The sequence below is a fragment of the Rhinichthys klamathensis genome, unplaced genomic scaffold (assembly GCF_029890125.1).
Source record: "Rhinichthys klamathensis goyatoka isolate OS25496 unplaced genomic scaffold, OSU_Roscu_1.1 h1tg000786l_1, whole genome shotgun sequence".
NCBI lineage: Eukaryota > Metazoa > Chordata > Actinopteri > Cypriniformes > Leuciscidae > Rhinichthys > Rhinichthys klamathensis.
In genome coordinates this window covers 502,846-529,150 of record NW_026607183.1, presented here as the reverse complement: position 1 = coordinate 529,150, position 26,305 = coordinate 502,846, and the positions used below count along the sequence as shown (strand labels likewise).

Below are 26,305 nucleotides of genomic sequence, written 5' to 3'. Positions count from 1 at the left end.
AATTTTAGTGCAGGTGTGGCGATTCTTTTTTCTCTAGAAACTAGAATATTTTAAGCTCAGAAGAAGTTATACAAGGGCGTCTTGTTTTAGTGAAGGCTGAAATTGAAGGTTTTCTCTTTTGTTTCATAAATGTGTACCGAATGTGGGACATGAGAGAATCACGTTTTTTAAGATTTTAAGTGGAATATTGAAACAGTGTCACAATAATGACAATGTGATAATTAGGGGAGACTGGAATTGCACAGAAACTTTTACCATTGATCGAACTTCTGAGGAACCTCATATGCAATCTTCAATTTACCTGTTGAAATTAGTAAAAGAAACTGAACTTTTAGATATGTGGAGGATTAAACATAATACAGACAATTTACTTGGGTAAAAGTATCTGATAATAGAGTGAGTGCTGCCTGGTTGGACAGAATTTATATATCTAAATGTTTTAGTAATCTGGTTATTGAGTGCTTCATTTGACCAGTGGGGTTTTCAGATCATCATATGGTTTGGTGAGGCTTGGTGAGGTCTCGTTTTATTGCAGTACATGAGATGGATATTTTTTTTAACTTGGAACGTTCAGTAGCACAGCACAAACGGCCTGCCTCCGTCTGCCTGATGGAAGGGTTACCACTAACATTGCAGAAATGCGCCATCATGCAGTGGATTTTTATTCCTGTTTATATACTGCAGAACATTGTGAACTGGACTGTGCTGAACAGTTATTTCAAGGTCTTCCTAAATTGGACTCTGATTCAAAGACTGCTTTGGACTATTTTTTAACTTTTGAGGAACTTTCATGCTGCCACACAGCTCAGCTCGGGGCATTCCCCTGGTGTTGATGGTTTGACATCAGAGTTTTACAAACACTTTTGGAACCTTCTTGTTGTTGATCTCTATGAGGTTTTCTGTGAATGTTACAAAGATGGATTTTTGCCTGTTACATGTCGGCCTGTTGCATTATTGACCACGGAATATTTTGTCAAAATGTCTTGCTAACAGGTTAAAGAAATATGTACATATTGACATATTGCATACCAAATCGGTCAATAATGGATAATTTGTTTTAGTATGGTTTTAGTACGAGACATTTAGACAAGACATTTCGACATTTGTAAAACATTTAATTTAGGAGTTGGATTAGTTGCCCTAGATCAGGAAAAAGCTTTTGATCGGGTAGATCACAGTTATTTATTCAACTTACTTAAAGTTTTTGGTTTTGGGGAAGGTTTTTTAAATTGGATACAACTTCTTTATGCAGGCGCTTCATGTATGGTAAAAGTTGGGGGCGGTTTGAGTAAACCAATTTCTGCCCAAAGAGGAATACGGCAAGGTTGTCCGTTGTCTGGGTTGTTGTATAGTATTGCCATTGAACCTCTACTTTTTAATTTAAGAAAGACTTTATGTGGATTTTCAATACCAAATGTGATTCAGAATGCAAATGTTTCTATTACTGTTTATCCTAATGATGTGACTGTGTTGGTTAGCGGTGGGCAGGATGTTAATGCTCTGTCTGAAGTCCTTCATTTATATGAGAAGGCTTCATCAGCAAAAGTAAATTGGGACAAAAGTGAGGCTTTTTGAGCAGGTCAAGATACTCTATGTTGTCTACCATCACTGCCAAGAAAGCTTATTTGGGGCAAAGAAGGGTTACAAATATTGGGAGTTCATTTTGGTTCAAATGACTTTCAGAAATTAAATTGGGAGGGTGTAATGGAGCAAGTACGCACCCGATTGTCTCGCTGGACCTGGTTGCTACCCAAACTATCCTACAGAGGGAGAGTCTTAATTGTCCATAATTTGGTTGCTTCCACATTATGGCACAGATTCCATGTGCTACAACCACCTGCTGGACTAGTCTAAGAAGAGTAGCTCAGAGAAAGTTGGTGTCCTTTTTCTGGTCCGGACAACATTGGGTGCGTTCCTCTGTACTGTTTCTTCCGATACAAGAAGGAGGCCACAGTTTGGTGGATATCAGATCCAGGCTAATGACATTTCGTTTACAAGCTGCTCATAGAGTATTATTATGAAGCTAGAAGAGACTGAGCTTAAAGATCTTACACCTTTCATCAAATCTGTTCTGGAAGCCTGGAAAGTTTTTGCATTTTCAAGATCACCTGAAGTACCTGCCGGGATGAGGCTGTTGGAGGAACCCTTGTGTCTTAACTCTTTCCTGCCTTCGAGACTTTTATCCTCAGCCTTTCTGCGTTCACGTTTACTGTCTGCTGGGTGCACAGAGCTGGGTCATTTACTACACACCAGTTTGGAATCCTTGGGCAAGAAAGCTGGAGTTAAGTCAATACGAATATTACAAAAGCTCACCGCAGAGGTGATTAGAGAACTGGATTTTAACTATCTTTCTTGGACAATCCAGCTTTAATAGATGAATGGAGAAGTGGATGTGAGTATTGTTTTCCCTCTCTGACTGTAAAAGCTGCTGTGGGGGACTGGCAGGAAGAGAGGAAAGGTCTACTGCCATTCAGAGCTCCACAAATGGATGGATTTGAGTCAGAGGGAAAGAAAGCCCTTTATGTCACCTGTGTGAAGGTGTCTAATTTACATTCTTTGACTGGGGTTCTTTCAATGAAATGGACAGACGTTTTTGGTACCGACTCATCCACTAAAGATAGTTGGCGTATCCTGTACAAACGTCCGATCGACCAGCGGACTGGTGACCTCCAGTGGAGGATTGTACACGGATCTATAGCTACAAACAGACATGTGGTGCATCTTGATCCTGGTGTTAGTTAGTCCTTTTTATGCAGAGATTGAATCTGTCTTTCATTTGTTTATGCAATGTACAAAGTTGATGGATTTGTTTTCCCTTGAAACTTTTTCTTTTCAGTTGTTTATCTTTGGTCCAAAGTACACCGTTGAGCAAAAGAATGTCTTGGTTTTACTTAATTTCTTATTTGGTAATGGAAAATTAGCCATCTGGAAAACTAGGAAAAATAAGATATCAGGACAAGGTGCAGTATCCAATTTATGTGTGTTTGGGCCTAGTGGGTTCTCGTCTCAGAGTGGAATACACGTATTACAAATTGGTTGGGCGTTTACAACTTTTTATGGAAATTTTGGGGATAAACCATGTCTTATGTACAGTTTATGAAGATGAATTGGTGCTGAAATTTTAGTGTTAGTTTATTTATTTATTTTTTGTGATGATGAATGATTGTTATCATCATCATCATCATCATATTGTGGAGAACAAATATGTTTGTTTATAATTGTTGTTAAAATAAAAGTGTGTTAATCCTCTGTCGTTATCAGAGACAGACATCTGTTTATGCAGGCTCTCTCTCTCTCTCTCTCTCTCTCTCTCTCTCTCTCTCTCTCTCTCTCTCTCTCTCTCTCTCTGCCTGACTATTTTTCCACCTGTACATCCTTGCAATTAGCGTTTGCGCTGCTTCTCTGTAATACCTGTTCTCACTCTAGTCTCATTACTTTCTCTCTACTTCTAGCGTTTGTTCCCCTTGTTCTTTGTCGGATTATTACGTGTGTACGTGAGTCATGCCTGTGCTATATGTTTTCTACCTTGTGTTGTCTTATCTTATCTTATCTTGTCTAGTCTAGATGAGTTGTGTTCGTCTTGTGTGCTTTCTTTGCCCTGTCACCCTGCTGCTTGTGACCTTCTACCAGTCTACTCTCTGCGGCTTTGTGGCCTCTTACAAGGACTGTGTTACTGGCCAACGTGAATTGCCAGCTCTGCAAACTGTCACCAAGACAGGAGTCTTCTGTTTCTGCTGACATACTGTAGAGTACACTGACTTTAAGTTTATTCCAGTTCTTTGTCGTTGCACAACAGACTGCCTATGTTCTTCATTAAAGACTATTGCAAGAACTTGCCTTTGCACTTGGATCCTTTGTTTCTTCTGACAATATATCTTTCTAAAACACTTTTCACCCACAACAACTCTTTTTCTCATGGGCGGTTGGTGATGAAAGACATTTCTGGATCCCTTATGCCATCATAGCTCCTTTGGATCATGTGACTCTTTACTTCAAAGGCTGCTTCATGCCATTGAAATCAAAAGATGAGTGCATGTAAAACAAAATATTGGTTCTCTAGTTAAGATCTCTTTCAACATAGCTCAATGAAACACCCATACAGGACCAATACATCAATCTTACCATCAAGCTAAAGAGGTGGTCACACCAGACGTTAGACCAAACCTAGTGAACTGCTTCACCGCCTCTACACAGGCAGGTGTGGTCACATTTACCATGGTGAACTTTTGCAGGAGAAATCTAGTCATTTTAATTCTAAGGGCCTATAGAGGACAAAGTTTCATAGTGGATCGCAAATGTTAAACACAAAGTTTCTCGTGTGAGGGCAGGGATTATATTGAAATATAATTTTTACATCACCACGTCCACATCCCCATAGGGGCTCCGCATTTCAATGGGAATCCACATGTTTGGGAGTTGTTCCTCATTTCAAATCATGTTCTAGTTGGTTAAGCAAATTTGTCGCATTGACCAACAGAAATCTGCTTGGTTTAAAATTGACTTCTGTTCTTCATTCGTCGCTACACCAGTGGTTCCAAAACTGGGGGGCCTGGAGTTATAAAAAGGGGGTTGCAGCATGGCTAAGAGAAAGGGTACAGTCAGCAGATGCAGTAAGCTAAATAAACTTCTTCAGGGTGATACAAGTCCCCACTGCAAAATTGTCCCGCTTATTACTCGGCTACTTGCAAGGATTTTGTAAGCAAAAGGGACTTGAAAATGTTTTTCTCAAAAAAAGGGGGGCCCGGCAGAAAAAGTTAGGGAACCACGTGACTGTGCTACACTGTTGACAATGGACCTTTTTTTTCTTAGAAATTTAGTTGAAATATCGCTAATGTGAGGTACCCTTAAGACAGCATCCTACCCATCAAAGAACATAATATGCTCTACATACATCAGCAACTCAAAAGCCCTTTTGAATTCAATAGAGATTAACATTAAAGGGATAGTTATCCCAAAAAGGAATTTCATCATCATTACTGATCCTCATGTTGTTGATTTATGGAGAAAAAAAAATACTATGGAAGTCAATGGGGTTCATCAACTGTTTCGTAACTGACATTCTTCTTCTTCAAAAAAAAAATGTTGTGTTCAGCAGGAGAAGGAAATTCATACAGGTTTAGAAAAACTTGAAAAAACTACTGATCATTTAAAAAAAACACCTTGTTTTTTTTTCTGCAGAAGAAAGTTATACTGGTTTGTAACAACATGAGGGTGTTACAGTTTTTTTCAATTGCTTACACACTAAAATTAAAACTTTCCCACTATTAGCAAAACCTTACACTCAAGGAGCAAAACACCAGCCTAGATTTGCACAATTGTAAGCACGTTGTCAGCTTCACCCTTTTTGCAAAACATTACACACAGTAATTTGTAAAACTCTACACACATTTTCACACCTTAGACACAGATAAGGATTGTGAGGTTACTTCCTTGTCATTACAAAGCCCCGGTTTGCCATTGACCACACTAATGAATGAATTGGATATGCACATCCACCAGGTGTGGAAGCACACATGTGCTAATTTGAAAACGCAGCACTCAGGTGTGCTATAAAAGGCAGCAGGTTTCAGTTCACATGTCTTCAACAAAAATGGAAGGAGCTAGAAGAAGAAGAAGAAAAAGAGTGAGAATAAGAGGGGGAGCTCAAAGAGGAGATGAAGGAGGTAGAGGAAGAGGAGAAGAAGGTAGAGGAAGAGGAGAAGGAGGTAGAGGAAGAGGAGAAGGAGGTAGAGGAAGAGGTGAAGGAGGTAGAGGAGGAGGAGAAGGAGGTAGAGGAGGAGGCCCAGGTAGAGGAAGAGGAGAAGAAGGAGATAGAGGAAGAGGCCTAGGTAGAGGAGAAGAGGTAGAGAAGGACTTGAAGAGTTGATAGAACCTGAACAAAGAAGACGAGGACCAAATTTGACTCAAGAAATCCGTGCAACACTTATTGACCATGTTATCAACCATGGACTGACACTGATGGAAGCTGGACAAAGAGATCAACCAAATCTCTGGTTGATACTGTAACTGAATAGTTACAGTATTCTTGTTGCTTTTACAGTAGTTTTTCTTCAGAGTCAAACTGTATGTACTTCATGCAGTAATTTTTATTTGTCTACAGATTTTATTTTTTTCATTGATTTCTTTGTTGGTTGATTACTGTAACTGATTATGGTAAGAAATACTGTAAATAAATACTTGAAATATGAGTCTGTAGAAATCAGTGTTGTGCAGTGCTTGGCAAGTTTATAGTAGGCCTATTTGTGTACATTCTCCCTATATCTCAAACTAATCATGAAGAATGTTGTGGGTTTGTCACTATTTTTTTTTTTCATCTAAATTATCCCTTACATAACAATGTCTGGCCAAAAATCTAGCACATGCTATTTCCTAAAAATTGTTTTTTTTACAAATGTGTTTTTTATTTATCACAGCCGTGTGAAACTGGCTGCAATAGTGTCTGGTCATTGAGGACTGTGTTGGTTAAATGAAAACTAATAGCATTTTCACAAATATGTGTATATCTTTTGACTGAAGTGTGTATGTTTTGACAGAAGTGTGTCAATTTGCAAACAATCTAGGAATTATGCAAATTGAGTGTGGTGTTTGGATAATTGTGATTATATTTTGAAAAAAAGAACCCGGTTTTCAAAATTGCATGTAAACAATTGAAAAAAACTGTAATGACAACATAATTAATTTTTGTATGAACTACCCCTTAAACATATTGCTAAGCTAATGGTGCAATACTCTAATATGCATAAAATAAGCTGCACATACAAACAGCACAGGAATTTCACAGGCAAAAGACATTTATTGCCATTTGACTCAGCCAGCATCATCTGGCCATTGTGAAACCATTAAAGCAACTTCATGAAGATAATACAAAAACAACTCACCCCCAAAGCTGTGTGTATAGTCATAAGTGCAAATAAAAGCCTTGTGCTGGAAAAACAAACAAACAAATAAGACAATTATGAATAAGACATACGTAAAGAAGTTAGATGCCTCTTTAAGGCACATAAACTACCATTCAACAGTTTGGGGTCAGTAAGATTCGTGTGTGTGTGTGTGTGTGTGTGTGTGTGTGTGTGTGTGTGTGTGTGTGTGTGTTTAAGAAGTCTCTTATGCTCATCAAGCCTGCATATGTTAATGTTTTTTTTTTTATGTAATGTATTCCTGTGATGTGAAAGCTTAATTTCAGCATCATTACTCCAGTGTCACATGATCTTTCAGAAATCAAATCAGAAATAATCTAGAAATATTCTAAAACCAGAATAAAGTTTGCTGCTCAAGAAACATTTCTTATTATTATCAATAAAGGTAGGGATCTAATCGTCTAATTAGGATCTGTTTGATCTAGAATGAATCATAATAAATGTCATAAGACATGCAAACAATGATGATGGGAATAGGACAATGGGGACTCTAACCAGAAAAGGAGGCTGGTCGAGGCGATCCGGCGGGGGTGTGTCATCTCAGCCGCCACTCAGGGCATGTACCTGTTGACCTTTCTCCACTGCCTCAGAATGATGTGGTCAGTGATGTAGCTATGACTCCTGACGTCCCGTCGGACAACTCACCCACCTGAAGGAAAAATTAAGAGATGGATGAATGGGTAAATCACTGTAGGAATATACGGATAAACAATAAATAATGCATGGAATTGACAGTTGGGTAAAGGCAGATTCTCTCTCCTTCAATGACATTCCCAATGGCTGACAATATGGCAGAGGTGATGTGAGAGGTGGGGGTGAGAAAGAAAGAGACAGGCTGAATCAATACAATAGATGGAACTTGGACAAAGTTGATCTTTCCGGATGGCTTCTTTTCCATGACACACAAGTCAAGACTGGCAAAGATTGTAAAGCCAACTCACTGACACTGACAATGGCCACATCAAACTACACACCATTGCAGACAGATGCATATCCATGCCATTCTATGACATTAACGTCATAATTATGAGGGCTTTAACCATCATGGCTGAGTTTACCAGACATTAGTTTAATGTCCAAGCCATAACATTTCTCATACCACTTTCTGACCTGATTTGATAATAAATGTTAGTATTGCTAACAAACAGTAATTGTAATGGCCGACATAATATTTTCATTTTTGTTGGCTACTAATTTAAATCATTTTGAAAACTGCAGTTGGTCACAAAATTGTCCAAGTCAATGTCAAGTATAAAGAGCGCTTCTGTTACTAATAACCTACCTCACTAGTACTACCTATTGAATCATACCGATGGGTTGTGGAATATTTTACATTTTGTGTCTAGATTTACTGTGGTCCTTAAATTTACTTGTTCGTAATAATTATTATGCCATTCAAGGTCACTCAGACACACATTTCATTTTAAACATTTCAATTCAAAACTCTAACATATAGGAAATGGAACTTAAGGCATTATAGGAAATAAACTAGGAATCAAATATAGTTCATAAAAAAGGCTAAAACGAGGTTTGTCACAATTGTAGCAAATATGGCCTATGCACAATGACCCATTTTGTACAATCTTTGTGGGACCAGTAGTAGCCTACATTGAAGAGGAGTGTTACAACCTTCCCCATCTGCACAGCCAATGTTTTTTTTTATGGAGATGACAAACTTGTGTGGAGGTATATCATCAAATAAAACATAATCTGCTGATCAGTTCTGCCATTTAACATTCATTAACATCACAAATCAAATAAAAGCAGGCATCATGTGATGCTTTATTACTTTAAAACTGTGTTGCCCAGTAATTCCAACACAATCTTTTCACCCAGAGACGTACTTCTGTCACCTCAGGAAGGTGGTGGTCATGTAGACTACAGTGATTTGAACCCATTATTCATTTCTAATTGCTAAAATTCATTGCATTACATTTGATTTGACCATAAGCTATTGACAATAAGCTATTGGTCTCCTTTTCTAAAGACTCGCATTAAACAAAACCAGTCTCCAGTATTTGGAAACAAATACACGACATTCACAAGTGCAAGACCTTCACAAAACAACCAACTAGGCTACATCAAGTAAACATCCTCACCTGCTCCCGTAGTTTCCTGTAGCACCGCTTCTTTTCATTAAGGCGTAAAATACAATAGGCTAACATACAGAGAGGTGCACGCCGAAAACTTTATCAGAAACGCGTAAAAGAGTGGGTAAAGTGAACATGGGTGCGCGCTTCTCCGCTGCGGTCAGAGTTTGCTGTGACGTCATGGGGTCGGTTTCCCTATCCCAACTACAACTGGGGGATAATACGCCAAACACACTTCCCTGTTGTACTCCCGCTGATTTGATATTCTTGAGGATACACTGACAGTCCAAAAATAGTAATTTCGTTGACAAGTCCTTTAAGAAGCCTAAGTTTAAGCTTTATTTCTGAGATGGTCGCAGTGCTGCAGGTGGTTTGGCAGGTAGATTTGGAGATCCTACTGCTGTTCCACTCTGGACTCCTGAATAACGTGTGATTCTGAGATTGTTGCGGGCTGGACCGGTGGGAATTGTGTGCGGGGTCTTTCGTTTTCTGTGAGAAAATGGATTCTTGCTTAATATTGCGAGCGACGCTTTTCGGGATGATGTTGCTGGGACTTCTAACACCGGCACGAACTAAAGAAAAAGGGGTGAGTTTAATATTAAATGATTAGTGTCTTCTAAAACGTTTTACTCTTAAATTTTCTCCACCATATATTTTTGAAGTAGCTACGAAACATTTTAACGAAGTAAGTTAGCTAGTATGGGGAGAGGGTGCTGAATTATTTAATTCATATCTCTACTAACTTAGCTGCGGATGTTATTGATTAGGCTGTATGATAGCAGATAGTTCATACAGAGCAGAAGAGCAATGAAAAACTAATATCAAACACATAATATCGAAAACATATGTTCTTTTATCAATGGTGTGAATTATTTGGGAGTAACGTTAGCTATTTATACAGGCTGTCGTTTTCTCAAAGACACTCGCGCAAAGAAGTTGCGTTTATGGGGTGGTAACCTAGCAACAGCTCGAACGCTTTCCGTTGCTGGACGGTAGGCCTACAAAATTGTTTATCGTTTTATTACACATATGACAACGCTTTGTTTAGGAATGCCTTTAAGATGAGCTGGAGTACAACTATTCAGCTACGCGAGACGAAGATTGTGTCTTGGACTGAAATTTCCTTCAATTTAATTGAATTAGACTTGACTAGCCTAACGTTACTTGAAATCATATTAGGCTACTACCTTTTGACTCCAGTAGGGGCGCTCAATTATGACGTCAAAGCTCCAATCAATCAAACTTCAAAGATCTTGAGCTGTAGACTACTGTATTATGTGACAGTATGGGCTTCACTTCTAATGAATGTTTTCTCCAGTTACCTCATCTTTCTTTGGGGAAAATGCGGCTCAAAGTTTAGCCCTGTGTGTGTGAGAGAGTGTGTGTCAAGGTTGCAATCTGATACCATTATGGTACCGTGGTACTGGCACTACTTTTTTTGTAAAAGTATTTCTCAGCATTGTAGGCTACTAACGTTAGTCCTAAAATTTAAAAGACAGCTATATATTTTCATATATAGATTAAATTAAGACTTAAAAATATATATATATAAATAAATATGCATTAAATTGTGTTTAGAACATTTTTTTTTCTACTCACTACAGTCTATTACTGTTAAGATGTATTATTTATTTAATTTAATCAGTGTAATTTATTTATTTTTACACTGTTTTTCTTTAGACTTTTCCACAGACCCCCTTGCACCCCCTTGCGGCCCCCGGACCCCAGTTTACAAAACCCCTGTCCTAGAGCATGTGTCATATGCAGTTAGATATGCAGATTTGTCTGTGTTTTTGTGTATTGTGAGTGTGGGGTCAGTGTGATTCTATGTGCACCATCTCTGTCGTTATCAGAGACAGACATCTGTTTATGCAGGCTCTGTCTTGTCTCTCTCTCTCTCTCTCTCTCTCTCTCTCTCTCTCTCTCTCTCTCTCTCTCTCTCTCTCTCTCTCTCTCTCTCTCTCTCTCTCTCTCTCTGACGTACACACAAATACTTATCAACACAACTAAACGGAACATTTGAAGAGTAAACTTTGCATTCCATTATATTCATTTATTTAAAAAAAAGTCAGAGGTTTTGGTTAAGTCTGTTATTTGTACTGTTTGTGCTGTTAGAGATTTAGGCCACATGCTTCGGGATTTCCATGTTGTGTCAATTACGCTGTCTCGCAGGAGAGTGTTTGTCAAAACATGATTCCAGGGTGCAACAGAGAGCAACATGTTTGTGTTCAAAGTAATATGGAGAAAGTCCGAGATGTTTTTTTGTGGCTGGATGGAAATGTGGAAATAAACCGGGAAATGCCAGGAATATTATGAAGTCAATAACCTCAGCCCTGAGGGTGAAGAAGATATCATGGAGGAGAGAAAGAGGAGCAGAGGGAAACATAAGAAGCTTCTCTCTTCTCTCCTCTCCACTGCTAGAACTTAATCCCATATCCCGACTGTGAACTGTGTTTTTAGTCCCTGGATTCAGCTCATTGTCCAGCCTGCCTGTTGATTCAGAGTTCCTCTATTCATATAAAGCCTGTAGGACCCATTGTGGCCCACCGGGGGATTTACAGATGCAGGACGGACCCCGCCATGTTTATCTTTCTGCGTGTTTGACCAATCAGAAGGCCTGACTGAGCTCAGCCATTCCAAACTGCAGGAAGTCAGAGTACTAGTGTGTGGTGTGTATGTTCGATGGATGTTGGGAAGATGCTGTTGATCAGGAATTGGAGTCTTTCACTTTTACAAACAATTTTAGCTGGTGGAGATGGAGAATAAAACGGATGACATTCTATAGACTTGAAGCAGGAAGCTGTATTATACAGTATACCTGAATAACACAGAAGACCGTTTTAGAGAGGAAGAAGTCACCTAGCAATCATAAGTGTCTATATTGATACTATACAACATGTCAACCAGATATAGGCCTACACAGCCATTCAAAAGTTTGGTTTCGGTATGATTTTTTAATATTTTTGAAAGGATTCTCTTATGCTCACCAAGATTGATTTTATTTTATCAACAACAACAACAAAAAAAGTAATATTGTAATCTATTTTAATATGTAATTTATTCCTGTGATGGCAAAGCTGAATTTTCACATCAGCAAAATTTTGCATTCAAAAAAGTCCATTGTCCATATGTAGCTCCCTCCAGTAGCCTAGTCAACACGAAGCACGAGGTCTTGGTTAAATAAACGGGGTTTTATTTCTACAACATATCATATCAACCCGTGAGAACTGGGTTGAAAGAGAGAGAAAATGCATAGTATACGTCTTGAATACAGTTTGTGCCGTTATTACACATTATAGTTAACGCAAGCTATGCACATGAAATATATCACAGAAAACCCGGATAACTTACAAAAGAAACATACCTCGTAGGCTGCTTTACTTAAGAGGGGCTAAATCTTAAAGTCTTCTTCCATGTCTTCTTTTCCTCAGATAATATACATCTAAATCTTTATATTCTTAATATTTACTTCGCATGAAGAGCTCTTACGAACGATGCTATGTTTTATACAGATGTAAAATAGCCTTTGGGATAATTCTGGCATATTTACATTGCTGAAAAGCTAAGATGTCCATTAATATGCACTGTCCCTTTTAAATAAATAAATACTAAAAATAAAAAAATACTTTTAGCTTAGCACTTCAGGTGTTGTGCCCTTTTTAATTGTGTACGGAACACAAGGTCGGCGCTAATTAGTTCCGCCTCTACGATCTCCTGTTATTTTTAGGTAGGAACCAAAAAATACTAACAAACTTAAGCTGTGAGGCAGTTACACCATAGCTAGAGATGATGAGGCACCGCTCACACAGAAGTCAATTTCAAACCAAGCTGCTTCCTGTTTCTTTTCAAGGTCTTTCTGAGCCTCGAATAAAACTTATCCATCAAGCAGATTCCTAATGGAATGAATAGTTTTCTGCAGAGCTGCTGTAAAAGTGATCGCACCTTAATATGATGATCAAGAAAAATTACCTATCATGCCTTGCTGCTTAGTTTTTTTGTAAACCATGATGCTTTTGTTTTTCAGGATTCTTTGATGAATATAAAGTTTAGAAGAACAGCATTTATTTAAAATAGTAATATTTTGTAACATTATAAATGTCCTTACTGCCACTTCTGGTCAATTGAACACATACTTGCTGAATAAAATGATCAATTTCTTTAAAAAACTTCTTTTTTTTAGTATACATAAAATGTAAAAACCGAATTTATCAGGAAAATCCTGTAGAATGAGTGTGTACTAAGAGATATTCAATGATTTGTACTTCTCTTTACATCTGGTATGTATTCTGACAGCGTTTCCTGATGGGTTTCCTTATGGGTTTTGTGTTGAGTGTAATTGTTTTTGTATGACTGTCAGTCAGCTTCCAAGGGCATGTTATAGTGTTACTGACAGTCTGCCTGTGAATTTGACTAAATTTGACCCACAGCCTAGGAGGGTGTTTATGAATATTCCTTATTCTTCGCTACACTGCTCTTAATTCTGGAAATGGTTCAACTATTTGCTGTGCTCACATTTCACACGTTAATTTCATTCTTACTGTTTTCAAAACACTCTCTTCTCGTCACTTTTTACCTGTTCTCATCCAACAAATTCATATATTTTCATCATTTATGTTCTTGTTTTCTCCTCCTTTCTCATTTAGTCTCTTCTTGTCTCACCACTTTTCATCTCATCTTTTCACATCTTCTCATCTCATCACTTTGCCTTTGTTCTCTTTTCTTCTTTTTGTTCCCCTCTTGACCAGTCTCGTCTCTTACTTAGGCCTATTCGAAATCATTTTGGCCTTGCTTTTTGCCGCATAAAATTATTTTACAAAAGATTGATGGATGTCTTTTTAATGCGAAACGTGTTTTGTACAAATATTTTGAGTATGTTGGTGTGTGTGCTCTGTGTTTACAGTACCTGTCGGAACGTGACTGAACCTGAGCACACCTGCATAGAGGCAGTGCATATGTGAGCGCACACAAATAATCTCATTCTGCAGAACCTTTTGAAGCATCTTGAGGCCCCTATAGTACATCAGGACTCAGGGCCGTTCTCAATCATCTTTAGATGTTTCAGTAGGCCGCATATTTCTTTGCACGTGTCTCTTTTTTTGTATTGAAGTCTGTGTTGTGTCATATCTTATCTGCACTGTCAGCAGAGCTTTCGATTTTTTTTAATCCAGAGAGGCACAAAACTTTGTTAAAATTGATAGTAGTTCATAATTTAGGTTTAGGTTACGTTTAGATTTCACTTTCAAAAAAGTAATGTTTTTCAGACCGTAATCTTTGATGTACCATTTAGAAGTATCTTATGCTCACCAAGGCTGCGTTTATTTGATTAAAAATACAATAAAAACTATAACGTTGTGAAATATTTTTATAATTTAAAAGAACGGTTTTCTGTTGTAATATATTTAAAAATGTAATTTATTCCTGTGATGACAAGCTGTATTTTCAGCATCATTACTCCAGTCTTCAGTGTCACATGATCCTTCAGAAATCACTCTAATATACCGTAGACTCATGTGGTCGAAAGCAAAGGCTGCCTACTCTCTGCATACTGACTTAATAATACATAAACATTATGGGAAGCGCTCTAGTCAGATGGGATTTAAACTTTGTCAGACGTCTCTGGTCACGTTCATATTAGCTTGAGGTTATATTGTCCATTAGATTGAAAGATCTAAAAAAAAGGCCCATGATTTACCCGCCCATGGACCCTCCCATGAAAGAAATCAACACATGGGTTTTTGAAAGTGGACAAAAGAGATGGATTAAAATACCGGGTGTAAACGGAAAAGTGTCTTCCTCGTCCACTTGTTATCCGATCGACCAAAACTCATCTTAATACCAGCAGGTGTAAACAAGGCCTAGTTGCCTGTTATTATACACTTTCTCTCACAGAAAAAAAAAAAGACTGATAGCAACCCAAATTACTGAAACTGCTTTGAAAATGTCATTGTTGGTAATGGCACTTTCCCTAAGATCAGAAACACAAAGAGATGAAGGCCCGGTTTCACAGACAGGGCTTAGGTTAAGCAAGGATTAGCCTAGGCCTTAGTTCAGTTGTGCCTTATAAAGACACATCACTGGTGTATATCTTGAGACAAAACAATGGCACTGACATATTTGAAGATACGTAAGTGCAAGTGGCTTTCAGTTAAAACAGCTCAAACATGCATTTTAATCTGGACTTAGACTAGCTTAAGCCTTGTCTGTGAAACCGGGGGGAAGAGTCTTCCTCTTCTCCCAGTCTTCATCTCTCTCTCTCTCTCTCTTTCTGCAGGAAAATGCAGGTCTGTATCTGATTCTAGTCTGTTCTGATGGTATCTGTGCTATGGCATCTGGTTCAGGTGTTCCACAGCACATTGACTATGGTAGATCCATTCTAGACTGATAAGATGAACATGCACACATGCAAAACCATTCCAAGGGGTTCATACGGGCCTATGCTTGAACCCATTCACACCAAATACATATAAACCATATTTCCCATTCTTCAGAACCACTCATAGACAATGCACACAATGCCAGACAGATTCGGTTACAATCTGAAAAACAGGCTGCCCCAGCGACAATAGTTGTGCTGATCTGAGATCATCAGGAGACATGTTGTGTCTTAGTGAGTTCAAGGGTACGCCGAGACAGACAGGTCCACCCTGTGTATCTGAACTTTGAGATCAAATCTACAATCAGATGTTTTTGCATTTTTATAAACTATGCATGGACACTTCTTGTTATTCTAAAAAGTCATTAACATTTCCACCACATCTTTCAAAAGATGTATTGTGCTTGATAGCATTTATGTGGTGGAACGTACATTTTTAACATTGAAATAAAATACAAGACTTTTGTCTTGTTAAAGCTTCATGCACTGGATAAAAATACACACCTTCATTCCCTCCCCTGGCCATTTTGACTCGAAATTAATAATAATAAAAAATGTGTTTATCGGAGTGGTCTAAGACCTTAGGACTTTTGTCGCACTTGAACCACAAATATACACACACACAAAAATTTACTGGATTCGATGAGTTTATGTGGTTGCAATACAAAAAGTAACAAATCCTTCCCTTGAGTGTCAAATTGACCCCCTTAGGAATGAATGCAATGCGAGGAATGCTTGAGTATACAGTACATAGAAAAAATTAAAAATTATACAAATTATAAAACTTTACCAAATAATTATTTTATAATGTCTACACGGATATCTGAATGCATACTAAAGAGAAAATAATTGACTTTAGGACCCAGCGGAACAGCTCATTTGTTCCATATACATATACGTAGAGCTATAAGGCCATCTAGTGGCAAGAGTCATGAAATATCATGTTGTATTAACTTTTTTCCACAAGAGGTCGGAGGCGACACCCAAATTAACCCAATGTGAGATATGTACTTTGAGCTGGTTATTGCATATATTGGAGAGTTATTTTGAATTTAAGGAAGAATGTGCTTAGATTATATTATTTTTTTGTCTAGAAATCTAGAAATTTAAAGATTAAAACATTTCCAAAAAATTGCTGTAAATAAATAGAAAAAATATTATAAAAATTAAATGATATGACAAATTAGTATAATTGGGTTTCAGGTCATTTTGACCGGCGAGGGAAGGATTTGTTACAGGATCCGAGGGAAGGATGAAGGTTAAATAATATTTTCACCCCTTTTGCATAATTTGAAAAAAAAGTAACATATAGCCTTTTTTGTTTTATTTTTATGTTTTTACAGATCACGTCTGATATTTTATCTCAAGCGTGCTCTTCTCACACACTGTTGTCTCATTGGTAAACAAGTACACTTTTGATAAGTCTTTATTAGGGAGAAAATTGTTGGTTGTTTCGGAAATTATGCCATAACTAGTCCATGCCGTAAAATTATTTTCAGGCAATAAGTATGTACAGTATGTAAATGATCATAAAATGTACTAATTCAAATTTTTACAAAGGATTAACATCATTTAAGATTGAAAGTCTGGGACAAGGATAAAACAAATTTTTTAAACAAAGTTTTTAAAAATTAAACGATGAAGGCACAGTAAAACTTTTCCAAGGAAGTTTTGATGAAAGAAAAAATAAACAAATAAAAATCAATTCATGGGACATGATATTGCTCAATTAAGAAACACCCATTTATCAACTTCTGTTGTTGTCAATGGAAGCATATGCTTTCATTCAAAATATACCTTTCAAAGAGATAATGTATGAGTCTATGATCTCATACGGTAAGATGTGAGGCCATGAACCAATGCTTGTCGTTCATCTGTAACAATGCAAGTTCATGCAGAGAGCTGGTTAAACTCCCGGCATTCCTTTCAGCCAGGCATTTTATGCATTTCTTGATTATGTGATTCCATTTAAATTATGTGTGTCTGTTTGGGCACATCCATGCCTTCAGTCAATTAACTCAGAAATCCTAATATTAAGATGCTACAAAACCACTAGATTTAGACTAGATTCTGTTTTTTCACCCCCCAACCAACCCCTCTTTTAGGTGGCCTTCTATTCTTTTCAGTGAGCAAGAATCAGAGTGAGAATTCATTATTGAGTGAGAGCAATAATTGTTGTTATTGTAAATGTTTTCATCCAGTCATGGTGTTGTTTTGCTTGTGTTTTCCTCTCAGGGGTGTGTTTGCAGTGGGAAATCAGGATGTGACTGTCAAGGAATTAAAGGACAAAAGGTAACAGAACATGTAAACATACATCATATCCACACAACAGATGACAATGTTATATTATATCACAAAACATATTGCTAAGTGATCGCCATTATTCTTGTAGTGTGTTCAAAACATCAGCAGAGCTATAGTGATAAATTATCTAGAGTCAGGGATGTTCATATTTATATTGAATGTAAATGCTGCCCCCTTCTGGTTTCTTATTTACTCCTCTCCTTACTGGTGCTAAAGTTTCCATATTTGCCACTTAAAGAGATAGTTCACCCAAAAATGAAAATGTTGTCATTAGTTTATCACCCTTAAGTTGTTCCAAACCTGAACGAGTTTCGTTCTTCTGTTGAACACAAAAGAAAATATTTTGAAGATTGTTTATAGCTAGACAGTTGATGGCACACTGTCTTTCAGAGTAGGAAAAAAATACTATGGAAGTCAATGGCTACCATCAACTGTCTTTTACCAACGTTCTTCAAAATATCTTCTTTTGTGTTCAACAGAAGAAAGAAACTCATATAGGTTTGGAACAACTTGAGGATGAGTAAATGATAATGGAATTTTCATTTTTGGGTGAACTATCCCTTTAATAGTGGAATCATGCCAAATTAATTTGTAAAGCGCTTTTCACAATACACGTGATTTTTTTACAGATAATCATGCTAATGTTTATTATATCTTAATATCTTCATACCTTATAGTTGCATTTAGCAGATTAGAGCTGGGCAATAATATAGTTGACATTTTAAGAAAATGTCCTAGGATTAAGGAGGTCCTAAACACAGTTAAAGTTACTATGAAATCAAAATGGACAATTCTCATTTTTGTCACACTTTATACACTTTATATTAGGTGCCTTTAACTACTATGTGCTTATATAAAAAAAACAAGTACAACGTAGGCTACTCATTGTGGTAATATTGTATTGCAAAACATTTGCTGCTATTGAGGTGGGATGCGTCGGTCCGGGTAAGGTTAGGCATAGGTTGGGTTTGGTGGTATGGTTAGGTTTAAGGTTGGGTTAAGGTGAAATGGAAGGCTCAAATTTGTAATTATAGATTTAATTACAGAAATGAATTACAGCTGTAATTACATGCAGGTATTTTCAATTCAACTTTTATTCGCCATGTATATACTAGAAATTTGATTTGGTCTTCTCCATGCAGGCAACACACAGTAAAACAGAAAGACAAGAAAACAAGGACAAAAACACAATACAAGGACAAACAAAGACATTATGAGTAATAAGTTAATATGAATGTAAAATAGTGTTGTGTTAAATAAAAAACAGAATGCAATGTATTCCAGGTTTAAAAGTCATTTAGGAGGGCTATTGCTTGTGGGAAAAAACTGTGACGGTGGCGAGATGTTTTGGACAAAATGGCCCTGTACCGCTTTCCAGAGGGGAGAAGATTAAACAGACTATTGGCAGGATGAGAGGGGTCGGGCACAATCTTCACAGCTTTGTTAATGGACCTGGAACTGTACAGGTCCATGATGGAGGGCAGGGGGCAGCCGATGATCCTGGCTTTTGCATTGGCTGACGCAGAGGCAAACCAGACCGTGAGGAAGGATGTTAGCACACTTTCAATGACGCTCTGTAGAATTGTACCATAATGGGGGGACTGAGCAGTAAACCTTTCAGGTATTTTTAAAAAGTACACAAGTACAATGTAAAATCATGTATGTATACAATAAGTGCATTGTATCAAATTATTAATTTAAATGTTAGAACATAGTAGTTAAAGACACCTACTATAAAGTGGGACACCAGTTTTTATGGAATACTTCAGTATATATTATAAATTATTTTTATTATTATTATTTTTTTAATTCATGTGCCCTCCTGTAATGACATCTCTTCTCTGACAACATGTTTTTGGCGCCAGGACGGGACAACCTGTCTCTCACATGAGATCACAGCAATATAAAACCACAACCATCCAATGAGTTCCATCCTACATATCTACTTGTTCAAGAAGCTTTTTTGCTTAGAAATGTCACAGTAGGAAGAAAAGACTATCGCAACTTCTCTTTGATCCCTACACTTTACATGGCACATTGAGACATGATGCTCATCCAGGAAAATTGAGATTAAATCTGGTATGCAACATTTCCTGATCCAGGATTTCAGTTTAGATTTAAATTAAACAACTTCCACCATTTCCGTATCTTGATTGTAGCATCTACACTTTTGTCTATTTCCTTGTTGCATTACACAAAGATCAATCATTGTTTGTCATGAGATCGGGAATTCTGAAGATTGGCTGGTGGCGCGACTGAGTTCAGACGCCGCCGTGACTGCTCCCGTATGACTGTGCTTTATTTCGATTCATTTGTACTTTTTTTCTTTTCTGTACTTTTCTGGACATGTTACATTATGACCGAGATGCACTTTTTCGCATCAGAATGCTGCAAACAAGCAGTTTTACTGACCTTTCACGACTCTCCGTCGTGGCCTGTGGAAATACTGAGGGACGAGGGCAACAACAACGGCAACCCTAATAATAATAGCGGTGAGACCCGATGGAGGTGTAAAAGGAAGCACAGAGGTCGTCGCGGGGGTGTACAGAACAGGTTACGGTCTCAGGCCCATCGACCACCTTTGCGCAGTATCCTGCTCGCAAACGTACAATCTCTAGAAAAAAAGTTGGATGACTTTAGAGCCAGGATAAAGTTCCAGCGGCACATAAAGGACTGTTACATCTTTTGTCTGTCCGAAACTTGGCTGACTTCCCTCGTACCGGACACAGCTGTTACTCCGGCCGAGCATTTCTCTGTCTACCGCATGGATACAACAGAAGAGTCCGGTAAAACAAGAGGTGGAGGAGTCTGTTTCATGATAATGAACAATAACTGGTGTAGCCCAAAGGGGACCAAAATCCTCTCGAGTTCCTGTTCGCCCCACTTGGAACATCTGACGATTATGTGTCGCCCTTTTTTCCTTCCTTGTGAGTTCACCTCAGTTATTTCCACGGCTGTATACATCCCACCACAAGGCTTTGTCGGTGTTACACGACGTGACAATTGGACTATAGACCAGACACCCAGACGCTGCACTCATAGTGACAGGGGACTTTAACAAGGCAAATCTTTAAAAAGTTCTGCCTAACTTCTTCCAACATATCAAGTGTCCCACCAGCAATGACAAGACACTAGATCACTGCTATACACCCTTTAAAATAGGGTACAGATCCATTCCTATCCCAGCTTTCGGGAAATCTGATCATAACGCCATTTTCTTGATCATAAAAACAGAGAATGAAACGAGAGCCGGTAGTGACGCGAGAGGTCAGACGCTGGACAGCCGAATCAGAGGAGATGCTAGGCGACGCACTGAGTGACCTGGACTGGGGGATGACGTGGACAGACGATGTTGTACCCACGGCCACGGCGATGGTGAAGTCTTTTCCGAACCAAAAACCGTGGGTCGATAGATCCATATGCGCTGCACTGAAAGGCCGCACCACCACTTACAACGCTGGACTGCTGTCGGGTGACATGACGGAATACAAGGCTGCATGCTACAAACTGAGGCGGGACATAGCGGATGCAAAGCGGCACTGCAGGGACAAGATGGCGCTGCAGGGACAAGATGGAAGCAAAATTCCAGATAAAGGACACACGAAGCATAAGGCAGGGATTACATGAGATCACGGACTATAAAAAAGGATCACCCGTGTATGGTGAGTGCGGACGCAGCGTTGGTGAACAAACTGAACTCCTTCTATGCACGTTTCGAAGCTAGCAATGCTAACGCTGGCCATGCTAACGCAGGCCTGACTAACGCCAGAGACTATTTATATAGAGACATGCCACTTCATCAATCCTTAATACAACTATATAGGGAAAACCCGTAACACCAAAGATGGCGGTTGTGTGCACATGCCCCGCCCCTCCCGCTGGAAAGCCAATCGTCTGCTTTTAACAGTCAAGCCGGGAAACATTTAACCCTATCGTCTGGTTCCACTGACGCATGCGCACAGTTGAGGTTTGCGACAGCGCAAAATCGTTACTGTTTGAAAAGGCGGCAGATTTGATATGCAGTGTATGAGTTAGTTCAAATTTCCCGGAATCTAGAGCGAGCGAGCGAGAGCTCACACACACTGTGCTTCAAACTGTGTAGCGCGCGCACGACCGAGGGAGAGAACCCTTGCGCATGCGTAGTAAAAGTATAACCTGTGGGAAAAAAGGCGTTTTAAACTTTATTTTGGGGCAAAGTCATCAAACTTTTTCAGCGATTTTTATCATATTTTACTGCTGTTTCTATACATGCAGTTTTTATGTCCCGGTGACCAGTGAAACTGCAGTTCTGACTCTCTGCCCATTCATTTAGATAGGAGCCTGGTCTTGTTAGTCCGAAATAGCTGCCCGGAGGCGTTGCCAAGATGGCGGCCGAGTGGCATGACTTGCCTAAAAGGACTTTGCTAACGCAGATAGAAGGAGTTCTACCAGTGGGACAGCACTCAGCCCCGTTCTCTCTGAGCATGACGTGAGAAGGGAGCTGAAAAGGGTGAACACCAGAAAGGCGGCAGGCCCGGATAGGATCTCAGGACGAGTCATCAGGACCTGCGCTGACATTCTGGCTCCAGTGTTCACCTGCATATTCAATCTTTCTCTTGCACAATCCACAGTCCCCACATGCTTCAAGATGTCCACCATCATCCCCGTACCCAAGAACGCCTCCCCAGCCGGTATGAATGACTACCGTCCCGTAGCACTGACCTCGGTAGTCATGAAGACTTTGAGAGGTTGATAAGGGACCACATCTGCTCCTCTCTTCATAGTATCTTAGACCCACTGCAGTTCGCCTACCGCTCCAACAGATCCACAGACGATGCTATTTCCCAGGTCATGCATGCCACCCTCTCCCACCTTGACATCGTAAGAGGGGGTTATGTCAGACTGCTGTTCATAGACTACAGTTCAGCTTTCAACACTGAAGTCCCCAGTAGGCTGGCTACTAAGCTGTATGACCTGGGCCTGAACCCATCAATGTGTGCCTGGATCCTGGACTTCCTGACTGCCAGGCCTCAGGTTGTTAGAGCGGGAGGGCACACATCACTAACAACGACGAGCGGCCCTATCTACAGGAGGTGTCAGACCTGACAATGTGGTGCAAGGACAACAGCCTACTGCTAAATGGGGAGAAGACCAAGGAGATGGTGGTGGATATCTGCCCACAACGTTGCAGGACCTACACCCCTCTCCTGATAGACGGGACACCAGTGGAGAGGGTGAGTAGTTTTAAATACCTCGGAGTGCACATTTCCGAGGATTTATCATGGACTGTACACACGGACACCGTGGTGAGAAAGGCAAGACAGCGCCTCAGACCGCTCAGGAGATTTAAGGTCTCCCAACGGATCCTGATTTCCTTCTACTATGCTGCTGTACAGAGCATACTGACTGGAGCCCCATCACCCTTGCAATAAACTGTTTGTAACCCTCAGGTCAGGCAGACCCCTGTGCTGTCATAAAACACGCACAGAGAGGATGAGGAACAGTTTTTTCCCTGCGGCAATCAGAGCCCTGAATTCTGCACTCTGAACACTTTTAACATTTAATACACTTTTAACATTTTTATCCAAGTCATTGAACTTTAACAGTTGTACAGCTGGCTGTTGATCTAGGTTTAACTTATATAATATTCTTATAATATAGTTTTGTAATTATTGTATTCTATTGTATTCTTTTATTTTTATGTTTGTTTTTTATTACAATTGAGCACAGAAGTACAGTACATGTCACAAAAACATTTCACTGCGCATCTTGTATGAGTATGTGACAAATAAAACCTTTGAATCTTGAATCTTGAGATTGGGTCACCAGGTTCAAAAGAAAAAGAAAAATATGTCTGGTGGTGGTGGGTGGCCTCATGACTATTTCGAGGTGACTTGAGAGATGTATTGGCCACCCAGGTGTCCGTATCAGATCAGCTGTGCTACACTATTGATGCCCAAAGCTACAGAACACTTATCAGCATTATAAGTCACGCATCTGCTCCTCTGTATGTGTCCACCTGTGTGTAAGAGTCTGTGTTCCACTTCTCTCTATACACTTGAGTTTGGCATACCTGTCATGGTATGTTCATTCATTCATTCCCATAAAAGCTCAAATGTCCATGGACCTACTTTGCAGACGTTCTTTTTTTTTCTGGTCTCTGCATTGTTGATGAATATTTGCGAATAATCTTGAAAATCTGCTTCAAAAAGTTTATCCTGCAAATTCACCCAGTTGAGCTTTGATGAAGTTCTCTCTGCTCCGTCCCATTTGTGTTGGCGAAGGGCATCATGCACCTATTTTTAAGTCACTGTCATGTAGACTGACGACTGGATATAAAAATAAAAACGAGGTTAATTAAACAGGAAGGCAGTAACCCAAATATCACAAACACAAACAACAACCAACAACTGAAGGGTGAGACCGAGCAACTTAAATACAGGGTAAATGAGGGAATTAATGATTATCACCTGTGATGATAAATTAATGTCCATGATGAGAAGTGGGAAATTGAAACAAAGGAACACAGGAACTACCAAATACAAACTAGAAGTCCTTGAAACCAAAACTAAGAACAAACGTAACTGAATATGTGAAACATTCACCTTTAAATCAAAATCGACAATTCTAATATTTGTGTATTAGAATATTGCATTAATTATTATAAATAATTTATCTGTGCACATCATAATTTTTAAATCACATGCCCTAGTATAATTTAATCAAATTAATTTCCACTCCCCTCGACATCTCTTCTCTGATGACAGGTTTACTGGCATCTTTGACAATTTGATAATAAACCCTTGTGTCTCCTACAGAAAATTCAACACTGGAGTGAAACAGATTTTAAAGGGGTCATGACATGGATAAAGTTTTTTTTCCACAAATAACAAACAAATATATATGCCAAAAAAACTATTATTTTCGGCCTTCATGCTGACCATCTGTCTGAAATGATACGTTTTTAAGGGGCGGCTCCTTTAAGGCCTGTCAGTAAACGGCCACTGTTATGATTGGCTAATGTCACTGAACAGGAAACAGTATCAACGCCCATTAGCTATTGCATATGAGTAAATGTTTTGAAAGCCATATACATCCGTCATTTACAGACAAAGCATTGTGAAAGTTTATGATTCAGCTGCTGTAAGATCCAATACAGCTGAGTTGACTGCTTCATTCTTCAACAAAAGATTCTTTGTGAACTCTCCATTGCACTTTGCCTCGTTTACAAAACAAAATGCTCCGAACAAACATATAATCCTGCGATGTGGGACACCATTACAATAAACCATCCACTTGTTCCTGACGCTGGGATCCTTCTGAAGTCTGTACAGAGACGCAAACAAGCCGTTTAAACTGGACACGGCAAAGCGAACACTCTTTCACTTGTCCTTTCACAGATGCGTGACTCTTGTCGACAGAATCAAGCATGTCAGAAACTGAACACGCATCTGTATACTGTATCCAGTTTAGACAGCATCAGTGATTATAATGGGTTCTACTTGCTTTTTACGTGACGCTCAAATCTGTTTTTTACGTGTCAGCTGTTAAAGGTGCAATGTGTAAAAATTTTGAGTATCTATTAACAGAAATGCAATATGACATCCATAACTATGTGTTCAGTGGTATATAAAGAACTTACTTAATAAACCGTAATGTTTTTATTACCTTAGAATGAGGCATTTATATCTCCATAACCGCGGGCACCCCCTTCTATGAAGGTCTACCGTAGCCGGCAGCGAACAAACAGCGCTACAGAGCGCGTTTCGTCACTACATTGAAAGAGAAGCAGCAGAAAGCTAGAAGCTAGCCATAAACACCGTGAGTAGTGACTTTTCCCTTGTCAGTGGTGTAATCCAACTAAAATATGTTGGATTGTTTCATGTTACTCAGTTCTTCTCCCTCGCTGTGTTATGGCTTTGCTATGTGGGGATAAATGTGCTGGTTACATTCGTGAGACAGCTGATTAGTACTCTTGTCATTGACCGTAAAACTGTATGTTACAGGAATCACCAACCCGTCGATCGCGGTCGACAAGTCGATCTTGGAAGCATTTTAAGTCAATCGAGTTTCCAAAATCAGAGAAAAAAAGCCTATTGTGTGTAGTAAATGATGTCTAGGGGATGCAGAGGCGCGCGCGCTGTTACAATCACGTCATTTTTGCCGCGCGCACCTTTGGGCTCATGCGGACGCGTCCAGTATAAACAAGGCTTTAGCCTTTAACCAGCTCAGCCACAGTAACAGCTCATATTAGCCAGCTAAACTTTTGCTACCCTGTTAGAAAAAACTATGTAGTTGGATAGTTTCATGTGGTTCTTCTCCCTCGCTGTATTATGGGTTTGCTATGTGGGGAGAAATGTGCTGGTTACGTTCGTGAGACAATCAGCTGATTACTATGATTATATTATATATTAAGACCCTTCATCCTCACCTGACTATGGCTTTGTAAACTTTATCCATGATGTGGTTTATAATGGACTGTGGTACAGAAACTTGGTTTACTCTGGCTATTCTCTGCTGTCTCAAACGATGATATGTTTGTCCCGTTTTAGCCACCGTAGCTTCTTCGAAAGGGAGGGGTGAGCAGTGGGCTGAGCCCTTAGTGCAAACTCGCAACCGAACCGCTAGATGTCGCTAAAAAT

General features: G+C 39.1%; 2 protein-coding genes across 2 annotated transcripts in view; one reads left to right on the top strand and one right to left on the bottom strand.

Moving 5' to 3' along the window:
• col4a4 (collagen, type IV, alpha 4) overlaps window positions 1-9,161 on the bottom strand; it is a 79,727-nt gene extending 70,566 nt beyond the window's left edge. The window contains exons 1-3 of the mRNA XM_056243326.1: window positions 9,017-9,161; window positions 7,413-7,566; window positions 6,879-6,924 (exon numbers count right to left, since the gene is read on the bottom strand). Of these exons, the coding sequence (XP_056099301.1) occupies window positions 6,879-6,924; window positions 7,413-7,456 (90 nt within the window). The 5' untranslated portion in view covers window positions 7,457-7,566; window positions 9,017-9,161. The remainder of the gene's footprint in view (window positions 1-6,878; window positions 6,925-7,412; window positions 7,567-9,016) is intronic.
• Window positions 9,162-13,752: 4,591 nt separating this feature from the next.
• The window catches only part of col4a3 (collagen, type IV, alpha 3), a 35,235-nt gene continuing 22,682 nt past the window's right edge, over window positions 13,753-26,305 (top strand). The window contains exons 1-2 of the mRNA XM_056243316.1: window positions 13,753-13,961; window positions 17,616-17,672. The gene's annotated coding sequence lies outside the window, so the exon portion shown is untranslated. The remainder of the gene's footprint in view (window positions 13,962-17,615; window positions 17,673-26,305) is intronic.